The 20613-nt window shown below is 42.0% G+C and overlaps 2 protein-coding genes across 2 annotated transcripts in view; both read right to left on the bottom strand.

The window, feature by feature from the left end:
• Positions 1-20613, bottom strand: part of LOC306967802 (complement C1q-like protein 2) — a 339758-nt gene that overhangs the window by 71744 nt on the left and 247401 nt on the right. The gene's annotated exons all lie outside the window — the stretch shown is intronic.
• insig2 (insulin induced gene 2) lies at positions 4797-10078 on the bottom strand. Its single transcript, XM_079562617.1, has 7 exons — positions 9920-10078; positions 8796-9014; positions 7121-7296; positions 6701-6825; positions 6427-6593; positions 5116-5215; positions 4797-4923 (listed from the first exon to the last, which is right to left on the bottom strand). The coding sequence occupies exons 2-7, from the start codon at positions 8909-8911 to the stop codon at positions 4882-4884; spliced, it is 726 nt and encodes a 241-aa protein (XP_079418743.1). The 5' UTR covers positions 8912-9014; positions 9920-10078; the 3' UTR covers positions 4797-4881.

Consider the following 20613-nt stretch of genomic DNA (forward strand, 5'->3'; position numbering starts at 1 on the left):
TGCCGAAACGCGTTAGCGTTTACTCAATGTTGTAACCAAATAAAGAAATATGTGAGTACTTTTGTCTGGATATATGAACTACTGATGCGCTACCCTTTACATTTTTTCTAAAATGTATCATTTTTTGGGCTTTAGCACTCGGAACATTTGAAGACGCGCAACGTCCCTTCCTGGATACGATCTCCATAGTATTTAAGCACATATCCAGCCCATATGTCCGAATAAAGGACTATTATTTGTGCCAGTGGATAATGGTTATTCCAGGTTAGCCCCGTTAGCTTGTTACAATCGCCTACAGCTCATTGTTGATGAAAAGTCCACAATAAACCACAAATGCATCAAGCCCGGCTCAGTGTGTGATCATCTCAAAGGCTGCTTTATATTTACCGGCTTTATTGACGTTATTATTGCATACATGTTTTCACCGGATCTATGCGCTGCTAAGGCGCTAGTTAGCTCCGGGCGAGCGGTTAGCAGCTCGGCTACGGACTCGATAAAGTTGTTTAGGGCAGAGAGATAATCAGAGGCTGTCAGTGCTTATGAAATGGCTGCTTTTTACTATAGTCTCCCAGGGACAGCTCACAGACACCGGGGGCAACGCTTAGCTATCCCGCCCGGCCTTCCAGGCTCCGAGCCGGGCGGGAGACCGTACAGCGGGGCAGTGCGTGGCTAAAAGTGTCCGCTGAAGGCAGGAGGGGAGGCGGGAGGTACGAACCCCAAATGTAGGGAGTTGGAACAGTCGAAGTCTGCATCATAAAATATCAGCTACAGAATTGCATTCCTCTCTTAGCAGAAAATGAAGCAAGCAGACCGAGCGAAAATGCTCCGGCAGAACCAGAACTTGCGAAGACTATTGTTACCCATAATGCACCGCAAAATTCAGTCGCTCAGATCAGATGAAATTTTGGGAGAGCAGAACGCCCGAATTGAAAGTGGGCTGCGGGCCGCAGTTGGCCCGTGGGCCGTAGTTTGGAAACCCCTGTTTTGGACGATATATCGCCTGCCACTGGCCGATTTGCCGCGCACATCCTGCACTGTAAACATATTGTCACCCAGGCCTGCTTCAGCCCAGCTAAAGGGCCGTTTGGAAGTGTTCTAATTAAGTGGAGAGTGTTGGTATATCAGGCCCGCTAGCTTCGCACACTCGACTGCTTCGCGCGCCGCTAATGTGGATTAATGCCTCCTGTCTCCTCTCTCCCTCTCTTCACACACCGCGCGCTCTAACAAAGGTAATTAAGATGAATAATCAGGAATTCGCCGGCTTTTGTTTGCCTTGTTTGCCAAAGCGGCCGCGGCGGATAAGGACGCGGCTTCCCTCTCTTCCTTTTTTTGTTGCTCTTGCTAGCGTATATGAGGCAATTTGCTGTGTGAATGTTATTGTTGCCGGCTAACTAGCTAGTAAAACAATAGGCGTGATGTGTCATAGGCGTTAAGTGCTGCCGCGAGGAGCCGAGCGCGCCGCTGATAATGAGTTCATTAATCTCTCCATTTAGGCCTGACAAGTAATTATCTCCTCCGGCAGGAAGAGGGTCAGGCGAGGGGCGGGGGCCGGCGGGCCAATGGGAGCGCGCCAAAACGTACACCTGGACAGAGCCGGCGTGTGCGGACCGTGGACGCGGGGCAATAATATGCAGAACATGTGAAGTCGACGTATTTTTTTTCCGTATAAAAACCAAACCTGGAGATGTGTTTTGTGTCATGAATGTTTGAGTATAGCCTGTTGTGTCTTGCCTTCTCTAGGGCCCAGCTGATGTCACGAGGTGGTGCCCACCCTCTACCATAGGACGTGCTTCATAACACTGTGACGGCCCCTTGCTTGGGGTTGCCGTCTGGTTTGCCGGTACTAACGTTCTTTTATTATGAGGTGACCACGCATGCGCCTGGGCCTGGTGGCTGCGCATAAAAGGACCTCCCCTTTTGTGAAGCGAGAATCATACACCTCTGTTTGAAGCTGTTTGGTACGTGGCAAGCACGCGTTTTGGTCAGGGTGGTATAGGAGCCAAGAGGAGCTGGTGTGGGCGTGCGTGGCGCAGTTTTTTCAGTCAGAGCGTTGTTTTTGTCTCGTCGTTCTGTGTTCTGTATGAACAGGCGTCAGCCCTGCGCACCAGTCCAGGCGGCGTGACCACTATCAGCTGTATGTGGAGCTCAGCTGCATGGTGCGAGTGCTGTTTGGCGGTGGGGCACCCGGTGTGCACGTGCAGTATTGTGAGTCACTCTTTTGGTTAAGTGTCAGTGTTGTTTTGCTAATCTGTGGGATGATTAGTGTTGTTGGGCTTTTGGTTTGGGCTGGTTCAGTGTGTCTGCAGCACACTTGTTGTCCGTTTGTTAGACGTGGTTTGTTTCAAGTTGTTTCCATCCTTTGGTGGTCTCTCTTTGCTCTTCTGATTGCTTCATAGGCCTGGGACCTACCTGTTGCCGGAGATACAAGGAGGGGAGGAGAGGGGGAGTGTTGAGCATGAACATTTGGTACAACCATGGTTGGGGGGACTATGCAGAGTTTAAAAATGATAAAATTATGTATTTTCCTCCCCCACATGTTCCAGCCATGTCCTAATGTGCAGAATGAGCTCAGACCTGTTCACCACAACTGCTTCTAAAATCCTGCGGTCACTCAAAAAGGTGTTAATTCGGGTCCGAAGTTCCGTCATGCACGAGCTTCATATAGAAGGTGCAGCTACATGTATGACCTGTGGCAGTAGTGAGTATGAGTATAAAATGGCAGACTTGCATCTAGCCCCTTTAAGTCACTCATAAATGCAGAACAGTGTTTATGTAGCTACTGAGTAAGATGTAGGTAGCCTACTTTTTTGGATGTAGCCTACCAGGATGTTTTTTGGATGTTTGTCTCTTGTGTTTCCAGTTCACTTGATCATTTCACTGAGGGCTGACCAGGTTCTCCAAATTAAAAACTGGGACATAACGGGAATTGGCCAGGAGTCTTCACTTTATCTTCACTTGAAAGCAGGGGTGCCCAAACTTTTTTTTAGTTGAGGGCCGCATATTGAAGAGTTTGTGGAGGGCCACACATCAGGTCAATGTGGTAAAAACTTCAACTGAGTGTGTTTTGGACCGTGGCATCTGGCGATGGCACACAGAAGTCACCCGTCACCTGCGTGCATAGAGCCTATGACGTTCGTTTTCAAAGTATAATTGTCTAGAATTCTGAGACTTGTTGGAAAAAGTTTCACCTCTCGCAATGCAATGTGTGCCAACCTGAGGGTCACCAAAAATGGGTCTGACGGACACATTTGGCCTCCAGACCACACTTTGGGCACCCCTGGGGCCCTTCTGGGGCCCTAAGCAAAAATCCACACGGGGGTCCCACAGTACGCATCCCATGGTAAGTTGATGAAGAATGAATCCATTTACGGTCACAAATGGCAGCTGACCCTTCTCACCCTGGACACGAACTATTCACCTCTCTCCCCTCACCCCTTTCCAAATGGGAGGTGGGTAGTTTACCAATTACCAGGAATGCACCCAAAGTCCTTTCTGTGCAAAAATTAAAAAAAAAGATGAATGAAAGCGAAACTAGTTCGGCCTGAGGTCGGCCACCTTCAATCACACCACAACCGCCCTGCCCCAGAGAGACTCCTGTTTTTAGTTCGGCCCAAAGTGCTGCGGTTGGTTCCACAGTGACTTAAAACCACCGCCCCAACTAACCAAAGCCTGTGTGAAAACCTGCTTAATTTACTTTTTCATTGTACAGGGCCTTTAAACTCTTTACACCCACTTAAGCATATTTTCTCCAGTTCGGCATTACCCAAATATAGAGCTAAGGCCTAAGCTCTTTCCTCGTTTTAGTTTTTATGTTTTAATCTTTTTTGTTATTTGTCACGTTTTTGTCACATTTTTATTCCTTCATCACACTTAGCAATGTAAACATGACAAAAATGTGGCAAAAACCTTACGAAAAAATACTTTAACTTATCTTAGATGAGTTTGTAGGTCTTAGCTTTCAAATGAGGCGTTACACTGGCCTATAGGCTGTAAGTTCTCAGGTCAAGAAGCTTTACTTTGAGCAATGCTGAACATGAGAAAAGTGTTTAAGGTGGGGTTAAGAGGTTAAACAAGATCGTGGGAACCCAGGGTGCTGAGGGTGCAGCACGCCCTGGTGGACAGTTTGCACACTGCGGGTAATATCAATAAATAGGAAATAAGAGCAGGAAAATCAGCCCTTCCTAAAGAAAACACGCTCCTACAACTCTGCCTTTAAACCAGGAATTAACATTTATTTGTCTTTGTTATGTTCTTTAACATATCTTTCTGTAAAGCACTTTGACTTTCTTAGTGCTGTACAAAAACACTTCATTTGGCTAATTATTAAAGTTCAGAGTCAGTCGGTGAACTTAAGGGGCAAAGTAAACCGGTTCACCCGTACTCTATGGTCAATATACTGTCATATTTTTCCCTATTTACATATTTGGCCCTTTCTGTCGTGTACAAAACTGTAAGGAAAATGACTGTTGCAAATGTTTCTCACATACTGGCTAAAACGGTGTCCCTTTTATTCAGTCCCAATAAGTGTTCAAAATGTTCCCTGAAACGCAAACGTTGAAGCACCAAACCACGGCCAGACCAGCCAGTGTTCCTGATAAGAAACGGGTTTCTACTCCTGTAATACTTGAAGAGATGGACGTCACGGGAATGTCTGTAATACTTCCGACGATAAATCCAGAGCAGCGAAGACTTCTGCAGCTTGACTTGCGCTTTCTGTCCAAAAATCAAGCCACGAAAAAACCCTGAACGGTGTCGGTTTGCTCACTCGTTCCTTTGGGTTTTAAATTAAAAAAAAAAAAATACTGCGACTCCTGGAGAGCAGTCGGAGAAGTCTGTGGTCAAGAATGTTCTTTAAAGCTGTACACAGAACGGTGGCTCGGCTCAGTCCTGGTGTATCTTCTCCTGGATGAACTTGTACTCGTACTGAAAGAGGAAGAAACAAGAGATGGTGAGATTGAAAGTTGCACTGCAGGAGGAGTAACATTTAACCAGTTCCCTGACGTTCCAACATAGATCTTACGCATATTTTCAGAAACGACAAGGTCTTAGCTTTCAAATGAAGAATGGCATTGGCCTGTAGGCTGTAGACAAAAACACATTCTTTGTGAGTCTCACCAAAGCCAGCTGTCGTCCTATGTTTCCCATAGTAATGACTCCAGCAAAGAAGATACAAGGCAGCCAGGAGCGGATGTACAGGAAGTCTGGAGACGTGTACCTGGGGAGAGCAACGTAAAACTTTTTATGTTAGATCCTAGAGGTACATTCCTAGTGCTAATATTATACAGTGAAGTAGTGCAGTCTGAAGGCGAGACACAGCAGGTGGAAACAGCCATGTTCCATGTGGTCAATGTTGAGATTTTAACTAGTTCTTTTCCCACAACATCTAAGTTATAATATAACTTAATAATAATTACAAGAAATCACTACATCGTCGTGGCGCTTCCTCGGTTTTCCCACGTGTTCATTCACAAATATTGATGTGAGTGATCCGCATGTCGCACGTAAGATGATGCTGTAATCTAAATATGTCCATTTCCTTTAGAGGGAGACAGCTGCGGCAAACAGTCTGTTAAATACACGCAAACCAATGACCGCTTGTATCAGAGATTCACAACGACGATGCTGGGTGTCGCTATTGGTCCGCCATTGCTGTAGTACCTCCATCTAGCCGCTAGTTCCCCATTAGAAAGCATTGCACTTTAGACACGCTAAAAACAACTTTAAAGCCTGGATTCTAATTTTCCTAAACTTTCTACAGCTAAATATTGCCCCTGTGATAACGCTGGGTTAGTAACAATTAAAGAAACCAGGCTGGTTTTCATAAGAAACATTTTAGAAATCTTGTATACTAATGAGGGACGGACTTTGATTGACAGGCCGTTAGCATTAGAGCTAATGGTGCGGGCGTGGCTACAACCAAACTCCATCCTAAATCCTTATGCCCTTATTAGGAACATGCTCCGCATGTAGCAGGGTAGGAGGAGTCTGTAAATCAGCCACGATCTCCCTTTCGAATGTAGTTATTATGGCAAACGAGGAGAAGTGAGGAGACGGAGTCTATTAATATTATGTCTATGATGCAAACGCTGTAAAACCAACAACAACAAAATCTCCACCTTAGTAGCTTCTACAGACTCCAAAGTTTCTAGTCTTGGATTTAACCAAGTCTTTCGTTAATAATTAATTCCTGACAGATTAATAGAATTTTTAATCCCAAAAAAACAAGGCAAGATTTAAAATGACGGAAAACTTAAATTCATTTTTTCCTCATATTTATATCAGTAATGTGCAGCAAAAGTTTCAAATTGATGTCTATAAGTTTCATGTTTTTCCCTGTCGATTATGTTTAAAAAAGTTACATCTCTGTTAGCGCCAAAGTTTGTTCCCTTGTCTTTTTGCGGTCGAACACACAGGTTATTGACGTACTGGAATAATCCGTGGTAGACCAGCAGCTGTGTGGCCAGTGTGGCCAGCAGAGCGATGGTGACCCCCAGCCCGAAGCCGCTGCGGGAGCGATCGAAGGTCCACCACAGGCCGATGGACAGGGCCGCCAGGGTCAGGGACAGCTGCACGTTGTTGGCAAAGTCCACCTTCTGATAAACACACGGTCAAGGGGATAAAAACACATTCAGCTGTTCTGTTGGTTTTGCAGTTGGAGTGACAAAAAGCACTGCTGTGAATCTTCTGTGATAAAGGATACAGCGCTGGCGTGGTTGATCCCGACGAACACGGCCACACAGCGCATCACACTGGACCACTCGCGCTTGAACTTGTGAGGCTCCCCCAGGCGAGTGTCGATGCACGGGTACAGGAGGCCGATGGCCGCTGCGGGCAACACACGCAGAATTCAAGGAAATGTGCTTGGGTTTGCTTAGATTGACTTTAAGAGAGACATTTCTATTCCCTATTTGAAAGCTAAGAACCTCCAGAGCACATTCACTAAGCTACTGGAGCACTGGCAGCTTTTGACACAATTTGCTGAAAATAAATGACTTAAATTAGTGCTGTCGATACATTTTTTAAATTGTGATTAATCACACTTGTGAAATTTGATTAAGAGCTTATAAGAGCTGATTTGAGCTTAAACAAACATTTATAGACAGAAGTGTGAGACTCTCACCGGAGGCCGTCCCGCAGCAGGGGGGGACCCACCAGGCCGAGGAGAAGATGCTGCTGAGCACTGGGTCTGGAGGGAACAGAGTGACGTTCCTCTGCACCTGCAGCAGGTTCAACACCAGAGCCAAGAACACTCCCACGGCAAACAGCATGGAGCCTCGGATCAGCAGGTTAGTCGTCCTGCACCAGTGAGAGAGAACTTAGGATTTGATCCTTCTAAACTGACGGGAGAGTCACTGACAGCACTTGTAAGCAGTAATGCCTGTCCTGAAGAACATTTGTGGACATTAGCTCCAGCTGCTGAGCAGCAGGTCATACAAACCTCCCCTGAACCAAACTCCAAACATCTAGCCTCGGGTACAAGATGTGACAGAGGCGGGAGCTGAGCTGATACAGTGTTGTTTCCTCAGAGTTCATAGATGTGTTTATTTTGTCGAGCCTAAATGGTAACCACGCGAGCATGCTATCGAAAAAAATCACAGGGAAGTGTATTTCCTCTTTGATGTGTTCAAACAAAAGGTCCCGAATATACAGGGTTAATTCACGGTTATATGAGGATTTTTAAACCTTTATTAAATCTATTGCTGTGATTGGAAAATAGTGCAATTAATTGAATTCTGTGATTGTTTTTTTGCTCTAAAAATAAGTTTTGTTTCCTAAATAGCAGAATGCATAGCCACTATTATACATGATGTGCACATAATATCAGGACAGTGATGTGTTTCTTTGCTCACTTCAACACACTGAGCCCTGCTTAGTCCAGGTTAGTCCTGGTTCAGACCTGCTCGCTGCCGATCAGGAAACAGCCGGGCTAATTTGAGCATTACGATCGCGTGTGCATATTTAATTAGGGCGTCCTCTGCTTTATTTTTAGTGAGCCGTATTACATAGCCTGGCTAACACCAGACTAAAATCACAAGTGATATTTAGTCTGGGGACCACCAATTCATTTTCTCGTAGGAGAGGTGTGGTTTACGATCGTCCATACTCGTTCATTGGGCGATATGAAAAAAAAAAAAAAAAAGTCTATCATGCGTCTGCACGTAGCCATGGCCAATCGTATCATCGTATGAGATGACGTATGACGTACCCGCTGTAAACCTTTGAGCTAAATTATTTAGAACAAGGTCTAAAGCTTGATCGAAAAATACCATCGTGTCTGCTGCTGTCACGTTGGATCTGTAAATAAACTTTATTTTTTATCCGTAAATAAACTACAAGCTTCCGTATGCCTAGGCCTATCGAATAGCGCGTCATCGTCTTGCGTCCCTCCTCGCTCTGTGATTGGTTCCCAAATCCACCGGAAAATTTGGGCCATGGTCCCCAGGCTGTTGTGCAGTTAATAATTGCACAGCTAACGCCATGCTGCTGTGTGCGCTCGAAATAGCAGCGCTTCGAAATAATTAGAGCGCACACAGCAGCATGGCGTTAGCCAGGTTACGTATTACAGTCATCCTGAAGCGGTTTCTAAAAAGTATCATGGGGCTCAGATGTAGGACTTACCCTTTCTGTTCATCTGAGCTGTAGTTAACAGGTCTGCTGAGTAGATAATTTTACATGTTGAAGTAGAGCACATAATTCCACTTCGGTCTTCAAAATGTCGGCTTTAACTATGAGTCACGTCATTGGACACATGCATACTGACCTTAATCTACTTGTATTTTGCACATAGCCTCTACCTGTTGGTGATACTGGAGATGTAGGGGCCACGCGGTGTCCGCGGTGGCTGCCCCGGCCCCGCCCACTGCTCTCCTCCCACTGTGCTGTCACTCATGGCCGTCAGCGTGAGGGACATTCGGCAGGTTTGACGTTTGGGTCCAGGTCACAGGGAGAACAGAGTAAATGTTGTTCAGATCTGCTGCTGCTGCTGCTGCTGAGGCCACTGCCTCAAACCGGAGCTGCCACACAGGAGAGCTACAGTGAGAAAGACTGCGAGGTGACAGAGGTCGCATTCATAACGATCGGGAAAATGATGTAATGATTTCAGAGGACAGAGGGGCCAATATCTGGGGGGGTTTATTGTATTTGAAAGAAAAAATGCATAAATTGCAGATTAGGTGACACAACTTTACAAACAATGCATTTTTATTATACATTTCTTAGTTTTATTTCCATTCTAGTGGTGTTTTGACAAAATTTGAGGGAAAAAAGACATTTTGAGCCATTTTTTTTACAGTACGTAATGTACTGTTGTGAAATAGTATAGCCCGAATATTAAATACATCACATTTTTTCTTTTCATATTGTCATATTTTGCCGTCCTTATATGGAACTACACATGACTTTGTTATTTACATGTTTATTCCTACTTTATAATCTATATTAGACCAACATTTACTCGTCTTGAATACCGTAAGTTTGTGTCATTTTTAACAGTTGAATCATTTTCACTTCGTCTACGGCAGCCATCAGTCCATATACGTGCCCCCAGGATATATTTTATGTAGGCTACTATTTAAATATGACATGACGAGCATAATCTAAGGGATTGTCATGGGAAATTAAGGATTTACTGATTTAAATGACGGATGTTGAATTATAAGGCTATTTAGTAGTATGATTAGCCGCATTTGAATGACTGTTTTAATAATCTAAACACAATTTTAGCTCGAGCAAGCATGAACTCTGATTGAAAATGATCACACTCACAAAATCAACCAGTAGGTGAATTTATTATTGCGAAATGTAAACACCGCGTCTAAACTCGTAACAGACGAGTTTGTCCAATGCAAAACATATTAGCTTATCGTTAGCTTTAGTATTAACTGGGCTAAAACATCTTGACCTCAATGAAAATACGTACCTCATGCCAACACCAGCCCTCTGTTTGCTTGGTGACACATTTTCGGAGATCACCAGGGGAAAAAAACAGAAGTAGATCGACTTCAAAATACTGGGAAATCTTCCAATAAGCCAGTTTTGTTTGCAGACTAAAGCTACTTCCGGTTGGATGAGCCGAGACACCGCGCGGCCAATCAGAGCGAAGAGCAGTGGTGACGTGGCTTGTTACGGCGGATGACGGTCTTCACGCCAGACAGGAGCTGGCACTGGAATGGCATGGAAATAATAAGTCTGCAGGAGTAGCTATTTTACTCGGTGAGTTCAAAGGACAAATAATTACTTTTGATAAAGATGATGAAGGTAGATGGATCATTTTGGTTGTAGAAATAGCAGATACACATTTCATACTAATCAATATTTATGCCAGCAACAATAAACAGCACAATTCTGCAATTTTTTCAAATATTGAAATGAAAATGAATCAGTATTTATGCAAATTTCCATTTGCTAAAACAATCTGGGGAGGAGATTTTAATACATCATTAAATGATGCAGTTGACAGATTTCCACCCAAACCAAATAACGTAGATAATGACTTGCACAATATATGTTTACGTCTTGAGCTGATTGACATCTGGAGAATAAATAATCCAGATGATAAAATATATACATGGAGTAATTCTAGTTTCTCTCAACAATCGAAAATTGATTATTGGTTAATTTCTAGTGATATAGGTGAAAAAGTTGAAAATGTTTCCATCGACCCCTTTGTTTTATCTGATCACAAAGCTATCTCTATAAAGTTAAATTTTAGTACTTTTTGTTATGCTAAAACATCAAAAAATTATTGGAAATTTAACAAATCTCTCCTAGATAATGAAAACTTTATAAGGGAAACCAAAGCCATCATAAAGAAATTTTGGAGGCAAGCATGTGTGAATAAAAATGTAGGTTTGAGTTGGGAATTGATGAAATTTGAAATAAGAAAACTGGCTATACACATGAGTAAAATGCTAGCTAGAATGAGGCAAAAATCAGAACTAGAAATCATTACAAAAATAATAACTCTCTCCAAACAAACACAGTTATCTCCGCAAGATACTATGGAATTGTCTAAATTCCAAATCCATTTAGACAACATTTACGAATCTAAAGCTAAAGGTGCCTTCATAAGGTCAAGACTTAGGTGGATGGAGCATGGTGAAAAAAATTCTAAATATTTCTTTAACTTGGAGAAGAGGAGGAAGGAAATGTCTTCAATAAAAAAGATTATTATCAAGAATACAACAACAGAAGATCCTACAATTATATCAGAATATTTAGTGGACTTCTATCAAAATCTTTACTCTTCTTCTAATCCATGCTTAAAGGGGGGGTATTATGCAAAATCGACTTTTTCAAGCTTTACATCATGTTATTAAGTCATTCCCTCATTAAAAACATGCCTGAAGTGTTGCCTTGGCACATTCACGTATTTCTGAGTAATCTGTAAAAACTCCGATGGCAGCCATTTTAGGGATAAAACGCGTGATTCCTTCAGGAAACGCCTCCGACCTCCAGGATACGCCTCCAACCTTTCGTCACCAGCCGAGTAACCAACCACTGCTCCTCAGCAGAACCCCCTCCCCGCAGTGTCTAGCCCTAAGATGTAAACAGAGTCATCATGGAGGATTAGCTTCATGTGTTGTGAACCGGAGCCACAGCAGACTTTTACAAAGACACACATCAGTGTTTCTGTTACCTAAACACCCAGGATTAAAACCGGTGACAAGAACGCTTATTTCAGTGTCTGGTTCTGCGCTGGGCCTTGATGATGCACAGAGCCTCCGGAGAAAGCTAATGCTAAGCTAAACCTCGAGTCATCACGTGAAAACGAGAAATATGCACACATAAAGTCAATAAAACCACCACACACATAAAGAACCGTTTAACAATGATCACACACGGAGCCAGGCTTGTTGATTTGGAAGTTTATTGCTCACATTTCATCTACAATGGGTCATAGCCGAGTGGCTTTCTCCCGGAGCTAACAAGCTAGCCGCGACAAGCTAACGGGAAAATTCACTGAATACAAGCAGCATATTATGCATTGAAAACGTCACTAAAAGAGGCAACTGCTTGAAGCAGCCTTTATGATGATCACACACTGAGCCTGGCTTGTTGATTTTGTAGTTTATTGCTCACATTTCATCTACAGTGAGTCGTAGCCGAGTGGTTTTCTCCCGGAGCTAAGGCACTATTAGCCGCGACAAGCTAACAACCTTCACCTTCACAACATTCATTGAAAACAGGCAGCATATTATGCACAAATAACGTCAATAAAGCAGGCAACTACTTGAAGCAGCCTTTACGATGATCACACAATGAGCCTGGCTTTACACATTTGTGGTTTATTGCAGACTTTTCATCAACAATGAGCTGTAGTCGAGTATAACAAGCTAACGGGTAACCTCGAAAAACCACTGTCCACCTGCACAGATAATGTCCGTCTTTGAATCGTATGGGCTCCTGCAGATCCTGGTGTCGTCCATGGGGGTATAGTTAGAGATCCATAGGGCATGGCAGATGCAAAGAGATAGCCTCCAAACAGCAGTTATTTTTCAGGCAAGAGCCCCTTCCAAGCGTCCGGTGTGGAAGGTTTGTCTCCAAATAATATCCTGTGTGGCCATTGTTCACAAAGTGATAAACAGTAGCTCCTTTCCAACAATAAAAATTAAAATGCACCGATCGTAGTTTCAATACAGTTGAGACAACGAGCGCAGTGTTGTGATGCCACAGACAGCGTGTGGAGGGGGCGTGTCGGAAAGGGTCAGAGGTTCTTAAAGAGACAGAGGCCTATTTCAAGTCTTTCGCTACCGCCATTTTGAAAGAGCAATTTTATACAAGGCAGTTATTCTAATTTACTGCATTTACAGACCAACAGAAGGCTTCGTCATCATTGTAGTGTGCCATAGACTGGTGCTATGTGGCTGAAAAAAGCATAATACCCCCTCTTTAAATGACATACAAACATTTCTAAATACAATATCTCACAAAGTTAAGAAAATAGATGAAAATTTTAAAACAGTTTGTGAGGATCCATTTACTGTGGGTGAAATTGAAAACTGTATTGGCAACCTTAAGGATAACCGGGCTCCAGGAAATGATGGCTTGACCACAGAATTTTATAAGTTTTTTAGTGATCTTTTAGCACCTTTTATTCTTCTTTTATTTCAAGAAGCCGTAAACAAGCAGGAATTTCCTGCATCCCTTAAGCAAGGTGTAATCACCCTCATACCTAAACCTAATAAAAACAAACTACATATTGACAACTGGAGACCCATTACCTTATTAAACAATGACAGTAAAATATTCTCTCTTATTCTTGCTAAAAGGTTAAAAACTGGACTTGAAGATATAATAGATGAGGAACAATCTGGATTTATGCCGGGTAGAAATATTCACAATAATATCAGGCTTATACTGGACATGATTGATTATAATTACCTGATACCAACTGAGAGTTTCATACTATTTATTGACTATTATAAAGCCTTCGATACTGTCGAACACAATTTTTTGTTCAAAGTAATGGAATTTTTAGGTTTTGGTCCAAATTTTTTGAAAGCAGTTCAAACATTGTACAATGGCTGCAACAGTTCAATAAAATTACATCATGGCACTACACAAAGATTTCAACTTCACCGTGGTTTGAAACAAGGCTGCCCGTGCTCTCCCTTTTTATTTCTTTTAGTAACGCAAATGTTGGCTTCATATATCAAAATGGATCATTTTAGAGGTATTTCAATTTTAGGTACTGAACTTAAAATTTGTCAACTAGCTGACGACACTTTGTTATTTCTAAGGGATAAAGAAGAAGTCTCAAAAGCTGTACAATGTGTTAGCCAATTTTCTCATGTCTCTGGCCTAAAAATGAACCTTAAAAAATCTGTTCTCTTCCCACTCAAAGAGTGCATGCTGACTCATGTCGATGGTATCGAAGTTAAAGAAACTGTTACCTATTTAGGCATAAGTATTTGTAAAGATGAAAAGTTACGAACCAAACTAAATTTTGACCCAATAATAAGCAATACTCAAAATAGATTCAATTTATGGTTATCACGGGATTTATCTTTACATGGGAGAGTGCTTTTGTCTAAAGCTGAGGGCATATCTCGATCAGTTTATGCCTCACTCTCCTTGGAAATGCCCATAGAAATATCAAAATCACTGAACTCACATATGTATAACTTTATTTGGAGGAATAAACCACATTATCTCAGGAAGGAAATTTTAACAAACAGTAAAAATAAAGGTGGTTTAGAAGTGTTAGATTATGATTCATTAAACAAAAGTTTCAAAGTCAACTGGATTATTAAATTAATAAAAAACAAAAAAACAAGTATATGGAACATTTTCCCTAATTTAATTTTCAAGAATGTGGGAGGAATTGAATTTCTTCTCAAATGCAATTATTCAGTGGATAAACTACCGATTAAACTGGCAAACTTTCATAGACAAGCATTCTTGGCATGGACTCTAGCATTCAATCATAATTTTTCACCCCACAGATATTATATCTGGAATAATAAAGATATTCAGTTTAAACATAAATCTCTTTTCATTCAAAGGTGGTTTGATCGTAATATCCTTCTCGTAAAGCAACTAACCAATGAGAATGGTATATTACTTTCTTATAATGAATTTCTTAAAAAATTTGAACTGCCTGTTACGCCTAAAGATTATGCTGTGGTGTTTGATGCCATCCCGCAAGGTGCTCTACTGCTTCTCAAAGACTGCTCCAAAGACACTACTTGTAATACCAACATAGGACAATGGAGAGATGGTATTTTTCTGGGAGATATAGACATTCTCAACAAAAGATGCAGCAACAAGGACATACGGAATATTATTGTTGGAAACAATACTCCTCCATCTCAACATGTCTGGGTGTCTCTATATGGCAGTGTCAATTGGAAGAAAGCATGGGATGTCACAAATACGTACTGCCTAACCAACAAGATAAAGGAAGTGTCTTTCAAGATTCTTCACAGAATATACCCTGCAAAACCTGTTCTGGAACGGTTTAAACTGAATATTGACTTTTCATGCGTTTTCTGAGGTTTACACAAGGAGACAATTATTCACTTGTTTTTTGAATGCATGTACTGTAAAATATTTTGGATCGATGTTCAAAACTACCTCTCCCGTAAAATTGGACAATTAATTATTTTAAATGCCAAAGATGTATGTATCTACTTTGATCAAAAACTGGATAAAGATGTGAAATTTGTTATTCAACTTTATATTTTAATTGGAAAGTATCACCTGCATAAAATGAAATGGGCTGACAAAAAACCACATTTTTATGCTTTCCTTGCAGACATGAACCTATATATTTCTACTATTAATTCAATACAAAATAAAAAAGCAGGTAAAACAATGTATATCCTAGAAAAGTACAATATTTCTCCTGGCTCCTCTTAATCTTTTTGTTATGAGCGTTGTTGTTTTTTATTTTAATGACAGATCTTCCTCTGGTAAAATGTAATATATCCCTGGCATTACTTCCTCTTTGTTGTTTACAATTGTAAATAAAAAAGAAAAAAAAAAAAAAAAAAAAAAAAGGAGCTGGCACTGGGACAAAATTAGGATAACATGTATCTGTTTCTTTTTCTTTGTGATGTATATGATATGTAATAAAAAAAAAAAAAACGGGGACAACATTTGTAACTTGCGTTTTATTATTAAAGGAAAAATAAATAAATTAGTGGCAAATGATTAACTTTCCTTGCGGTTGTTTCTCCCGAATTAAATAAAAGACGTGTATTTGTCACATTATTCTGATTATTAACTCTGCACCTGTTGGTCCCACTTTTGCTTTGGAAATTCATAACAATGTTACAATGACCAGTTTGTAGCCTGGAATTGATGGTATAAGTCAGACTGCAAACTAGACTAGCATGCTAACTAGCAATAGCTATAGCTACCCTACACTACATATTATGAGAGGTTGATAAAGTGTCTTGCCCAGGGACACAATGACAGCATGCACCAGACCAATGCTCCATAGTGGTTCCCAACCTTTGTTTTCTTGATGTCAAGCCGCGTCCCCCAGTCCTAAACCATTCTTCCCAAAAATGTATCAAAACATAAAAATATTTGCCAAAAATAATTATTATTTTAAAGGCAAGGCATGTTTATTTGTACCGCACATTTCGTACAGAAGGCTTACAATAACAGATATTGGAGTGTTTTATGCACTCTTTTCAGTCTTATTTGATTATTTTTTTAACCATTTAATTTGCGCAAAGGATATCACTCATGCAATCTCAAGCACATTGCACATCATTTAGTCAAATATAGGTCTAATTTGGAGACTTTTTTGACCTGGTTTAGTTCTGATTTGGATTTGATCCAAGCCTGATGGCACCTGGAAGGTACTTGGTGTGAAAGGTTACTGAGCCAAACTTACAGAATCTGGTGTGTTAGTTACACTGGAGTATCAATAAGAGGAGGGCTGGGTACATATTTTTTTCCGATAGCGGTTAACAATACTTGGTTTACAATACTGATACCTGAATGATACTTTTTTGGGTGCCTACTAAAATATTTGCTATATACAACCAGATAACAAAACTATAAGTTATGTGGCAGTATGAATAGTGCATGGTTGCCTTGTGGAATATAAATAGGAGTGCATTCCCCATTGTTCAGTCACCTGACCTCTCCCCTCTATGACGTCACCTGTTGACCAGGAGCGAGCATGGCTGGGAGAGCTTTGTAGTGTAACATGTATGAAGAATGTCGCTAAGAACGAGGAAATGTCACTGTCTCAAGACGTCAGCCCAGTGTTCGGAACATGCCATGTAGCATGTGCTCTCGCTTCTCGGCTGTGCAATGACTGTGCGAGGTCAGTGTCGCGGCTGTAGCCCTCGTGTGTGTGTCTACGAGTGACTGGATGGCTTCACGGGGCTGTTGTGACCACTGCCACCCGGCTGCTGGTTGGTTTCATTGATGCAACTGTGTCCTTTCTGCTCGTGTCGGGTGCTTCATGGACTGGCGTTGTTAACAATTTAATGATAATTTGAGTTTAGCCCAGGTGATATTGGGGCTGAAATAGTGAATCCTGGTAAGATATTACACCCATACGCCTGGTCACAGTCAATTTAATCCATAAGAACTATGGGCCAGAACTTCCACTTGGCGCAAGGACAGCGCTGCTCCCAACGCTATGGTCAGCTTCCATTAGCGCAGCTGTTGTGCTCTGAGCCTGCGCTACTGGCGAGAGGGCATCGCTCATAAAAAGATAAGAGGTCGACAGAGACGTGGTGTGAGGAAGCTGGCCACGAGGGGTCGAAATGGGCAGGCAGACTGACAACAAGTAGAGTTCTCACCACACATTTATTTTTCACCAAAGGACTTCTCTGTTGTACACAGGTCACGCACAAAATGGCACCTCTAGTGACTGCCACAGTCAGCCTTCATCCCTCCTCTAGTGGGAAAGGACCTCCCACAGGTGAGTACTATTAGTTCATCGGGTAAGTTCCAACAATAAGTTTGCTGGCAAGTTTTTTCTATTTTACATAAAATTTATGCATTTTTAGTCCCAAAATGATGATGAAGTGTTCCATCAAATTAACTAAGACAAAATACAAACCAAAATCATACTCAAAGGAAACACAAAGCAAAGTTTAAACCAGTTTCCCCCTGCCATATGGTTCAGCCGGAGACTTGAAAATGGCCGACAAAGACCACGCCCCTTCCTTTGTTCCCACCAGGTGGTACAGGTAAATGGGTATAAATAAACAAACAAAGTTTTAAACCAACAATGTGACGCAATTATTAACTTAATGTTAATAATGTACAGCCAGTCCCGCTGTGGTGGGGGTCGGCACTCGCTCAGCCGTAATTGCATTAACGCAACCCAAACAAAATCACTTGTTCACCCCCCACTCTCAAGACCGCGCCTACTAAGTGCAACATTTTTTTCAGTACTTGCTTTCTATATTTACATTTTCTCAATACCAGTTGTACCTAACCTTTTTTTGATTCCATACTGACCTAGCCCTAAATAAGAGTGTCTGTGCCAGCTGTTCACAAACATATACTGTCCAAAACCCAAGATAATCCCTCCCTGCTCCGATTTGAACGTCCCCTTCTCTCTTATCTTATAACCCCATGACCTTGTGCGCCTGTTTTCCACACGCGGCGGCCCGCAACAGCCCATAACACCCCGCGGACAGTGAAATAGGTCTTCCGCTGAGGGATGATCGTCCGGACCGGAGCGAAGCCGCGCTCTTAAACCTTGTCACCGCATGAATCACCCGCTACAGGGACATCCATCACGCGCTAAAAGGTGACCACGAATGATCTGTGAAGCGGCCCGTATCGATTAGCGCGTGCCGGGGGTGTCACTTTTAATGCTGCCGCGGCCTGATAGTGTCGCCCGCTGACAGCCGCGGCCCCTAACTCCGCTCTGATAGATTTTAATGGTGAAATATTGATTTTGTTACCGTCCAAGGTCTGCCGGAGTGGGCCAGATCATTCGTTTGGGGTAATGCAGGACACGGGAGGAGCGGGTCCCAATCAATCATTTTGACAGTGCGGTGGAACAGAGGGAAAGGGAAAGGAGAGGCGAGAGGGGCGAATACAGTGAGTACATGCAGTGAGTACATTCGGAGCAAAGTAATGATGGGAGTTATGGATCTTCAAAGAGAGACCGATATTTGGGTTCAGAAGATTCCTTTCAAAATATGATTCTTCTTCCTCCTTTTACCGATGCCGTCTTACCATCCTCCTTTCTCCTTATAATTACCTGATTGGTGTCAATCATGCTAATCCATTATCCTGACTATATATCTTTTATTATTTCGATCAGTAAAAAGGGTAAAATACAGTCTCTATGGTACCACCATAGACTGTAAACAATAATAGATGGCGTCTGCTCACTCTACCCCGTTTGCCTTGGTGACCACGTTCGAAAGGGAATCCATGCTGGATTTACAGACTCCTCCTACCCTGCTCCGACTGAGCATGTTCTTTAAAAGGGCATAAGGGCGTGATCTTCACTGTAGATTCGCCGCTCACGGGGCGCGTAGTTTGATCATAACCGCGCCCGCGCCGTTAGCGCTAATGCTATCGGCCTGTCAATCAAAGTCCAGCCCTCAGCAGTAGTATTATATAGCCTATTGATGAAGACGGCAATCCGGGTATTTATGACGTATCCCCCTAGTTACGACGTCCGCCATATTGGCGTTGTAGAAGCTGTTCCTTTAATTTCTATGGGCGTCTGTGCAGAAAATGTACAAAACTGGCATTTAGAGGCAGGTGGCACCAAAGAAAATCACATAAACTGTGGTCGTTTCTGAGCGTGTTCGAACAAATGCGCATTTACATTGTGTAAATAGAGCCTGGTCTGGAATGGTGAAGCATTTGCCTATAGCAAGGTAAGAATGTCCATTACATGATTCACAATTTCTGATGTTCCTTCATAATAAACAAATCATTAGATGATGTTTAGTGGCCGTTGAAAGTGAACCCATCCCACAAGTAGCTGAAAAAATTGAATATGTTTCAACATTTGGATCAGAAGCCACTTTTATATGTTAATTTTATTTTTAACTATTTCATCAATGACTTCTAGCCAGACTTTGACTTCATCTAAATGAGGTCGATGGGTTAACAACAGCTGAAAACATCTGGTTTGTTCATAATTTACGATGTTTGATGGCTAAATGCTAATGCTACATAGGAAAAATAAACTGATCAAAATACAGAGTTCTCAACGTTTCCCAGGGTCGCCTCTTTCTGGAGGTAGTTACGCCATCTGTCCTTTCCACGTTTAGTTGTATAAAGTGTAAAATGTAAAAGCTACATATCCTCAAAGCTGCATTATAGTCAATGAGGAACTGCCTTTCTAACCCTTGTTCCGGATTGTCACATGGTTCATGATGTTGTGCCGCTTTCTAAAATGAACGTTACGAAAACCAGCCAGGTTTCTTTAATTGTAACTAACCCAGCATTATTACAGGAGCAATATCTAGCTGTAGAAAGTAAAAAAAAAAAAAATAGAAACCATGCTTTACAGTTGCTCAGAATGTGTGTAAAGTGCAATGCTTTCTAATGGAAGACTAGCTTGTTTTGCTGCCCCTATATGGAGGTACTACAGCGTCGCGGTCACAAAGTAGAGCAACCAGTGGTCATTGGGTACCACCCACTGACTTTTGTCGTACAGAGTCTTGTGAACTGCTCTTGTCATTGTTAAAGTGATAGTAGGTTTGCAAAGTGAGGAGAGAATCAAGAATCAAGCTCCTCCTCCTCCTCATGATTGGACCTGACAGGCGGATTCACAGGAAAAGCTCTTCTCATTGGATACAGGATACAAGACCCTGATTAGTTGCCGAGATCCGGAAGTGGAGTGACTTCACAAAGAATAATATATATATTTTTACTTACTTTACATCAAAATGCAAGACCAGGTGGTCGATTTGACACATTTTATAACATTTATAAAACATTAAGACCTCCAGACTATCACTTTAAAACAACAGGCCACCGTTTTTCCATACTGAGATATGTTCTTACCTGAGTTTAGACGAGTTCATACGTACCTGTCTGGTCTTTGTGCCCGTGGAAGAGCGTGGTAGCTTCCAACTTCACCCCCGTTTTGAGCTATAGGAATATACTGGGCCAAATGCTAACAACATCTTTGGTCGTTTTGCGTGATTGAGGGCA

Source organism: Gobius niger (genome assembly GCF_951799975.1).
Source record: "Gobius niger genome assembly, chromosome: 9".
Classification (NCBI taxonomy): domain Eukaryota; kingdom Metazoa; phylum Chordata; class Actinopteri; order Gobiiformes; family Gobiidae; genus Gobius; species Gobius niger.

Bases quoted from the DNA above. Each gene is read 5' to 3' on its own strand.
- insig2 (XM_079562617.1), bottom strand. From the start codon at position 8,911: ATGTCCCTCACGCTGACGGCCATGAGTGACAGCACAGTGGGAGGAGAG. The intron at 5,216-6,426 runs GTACGTCAATAA...TGCTCTCCCCAG, and splicing joins GTCTACCACGGATTATTCCA to GTACACGTCTCCAGACTTCC. The intron at 4,924-5,115 runs GTGAGACTCACA...TTCCTCTTTCAG, and splicing joins TAGGACGACAGCTGGCTTTG to TACGAGTACAAGTTCATCCA.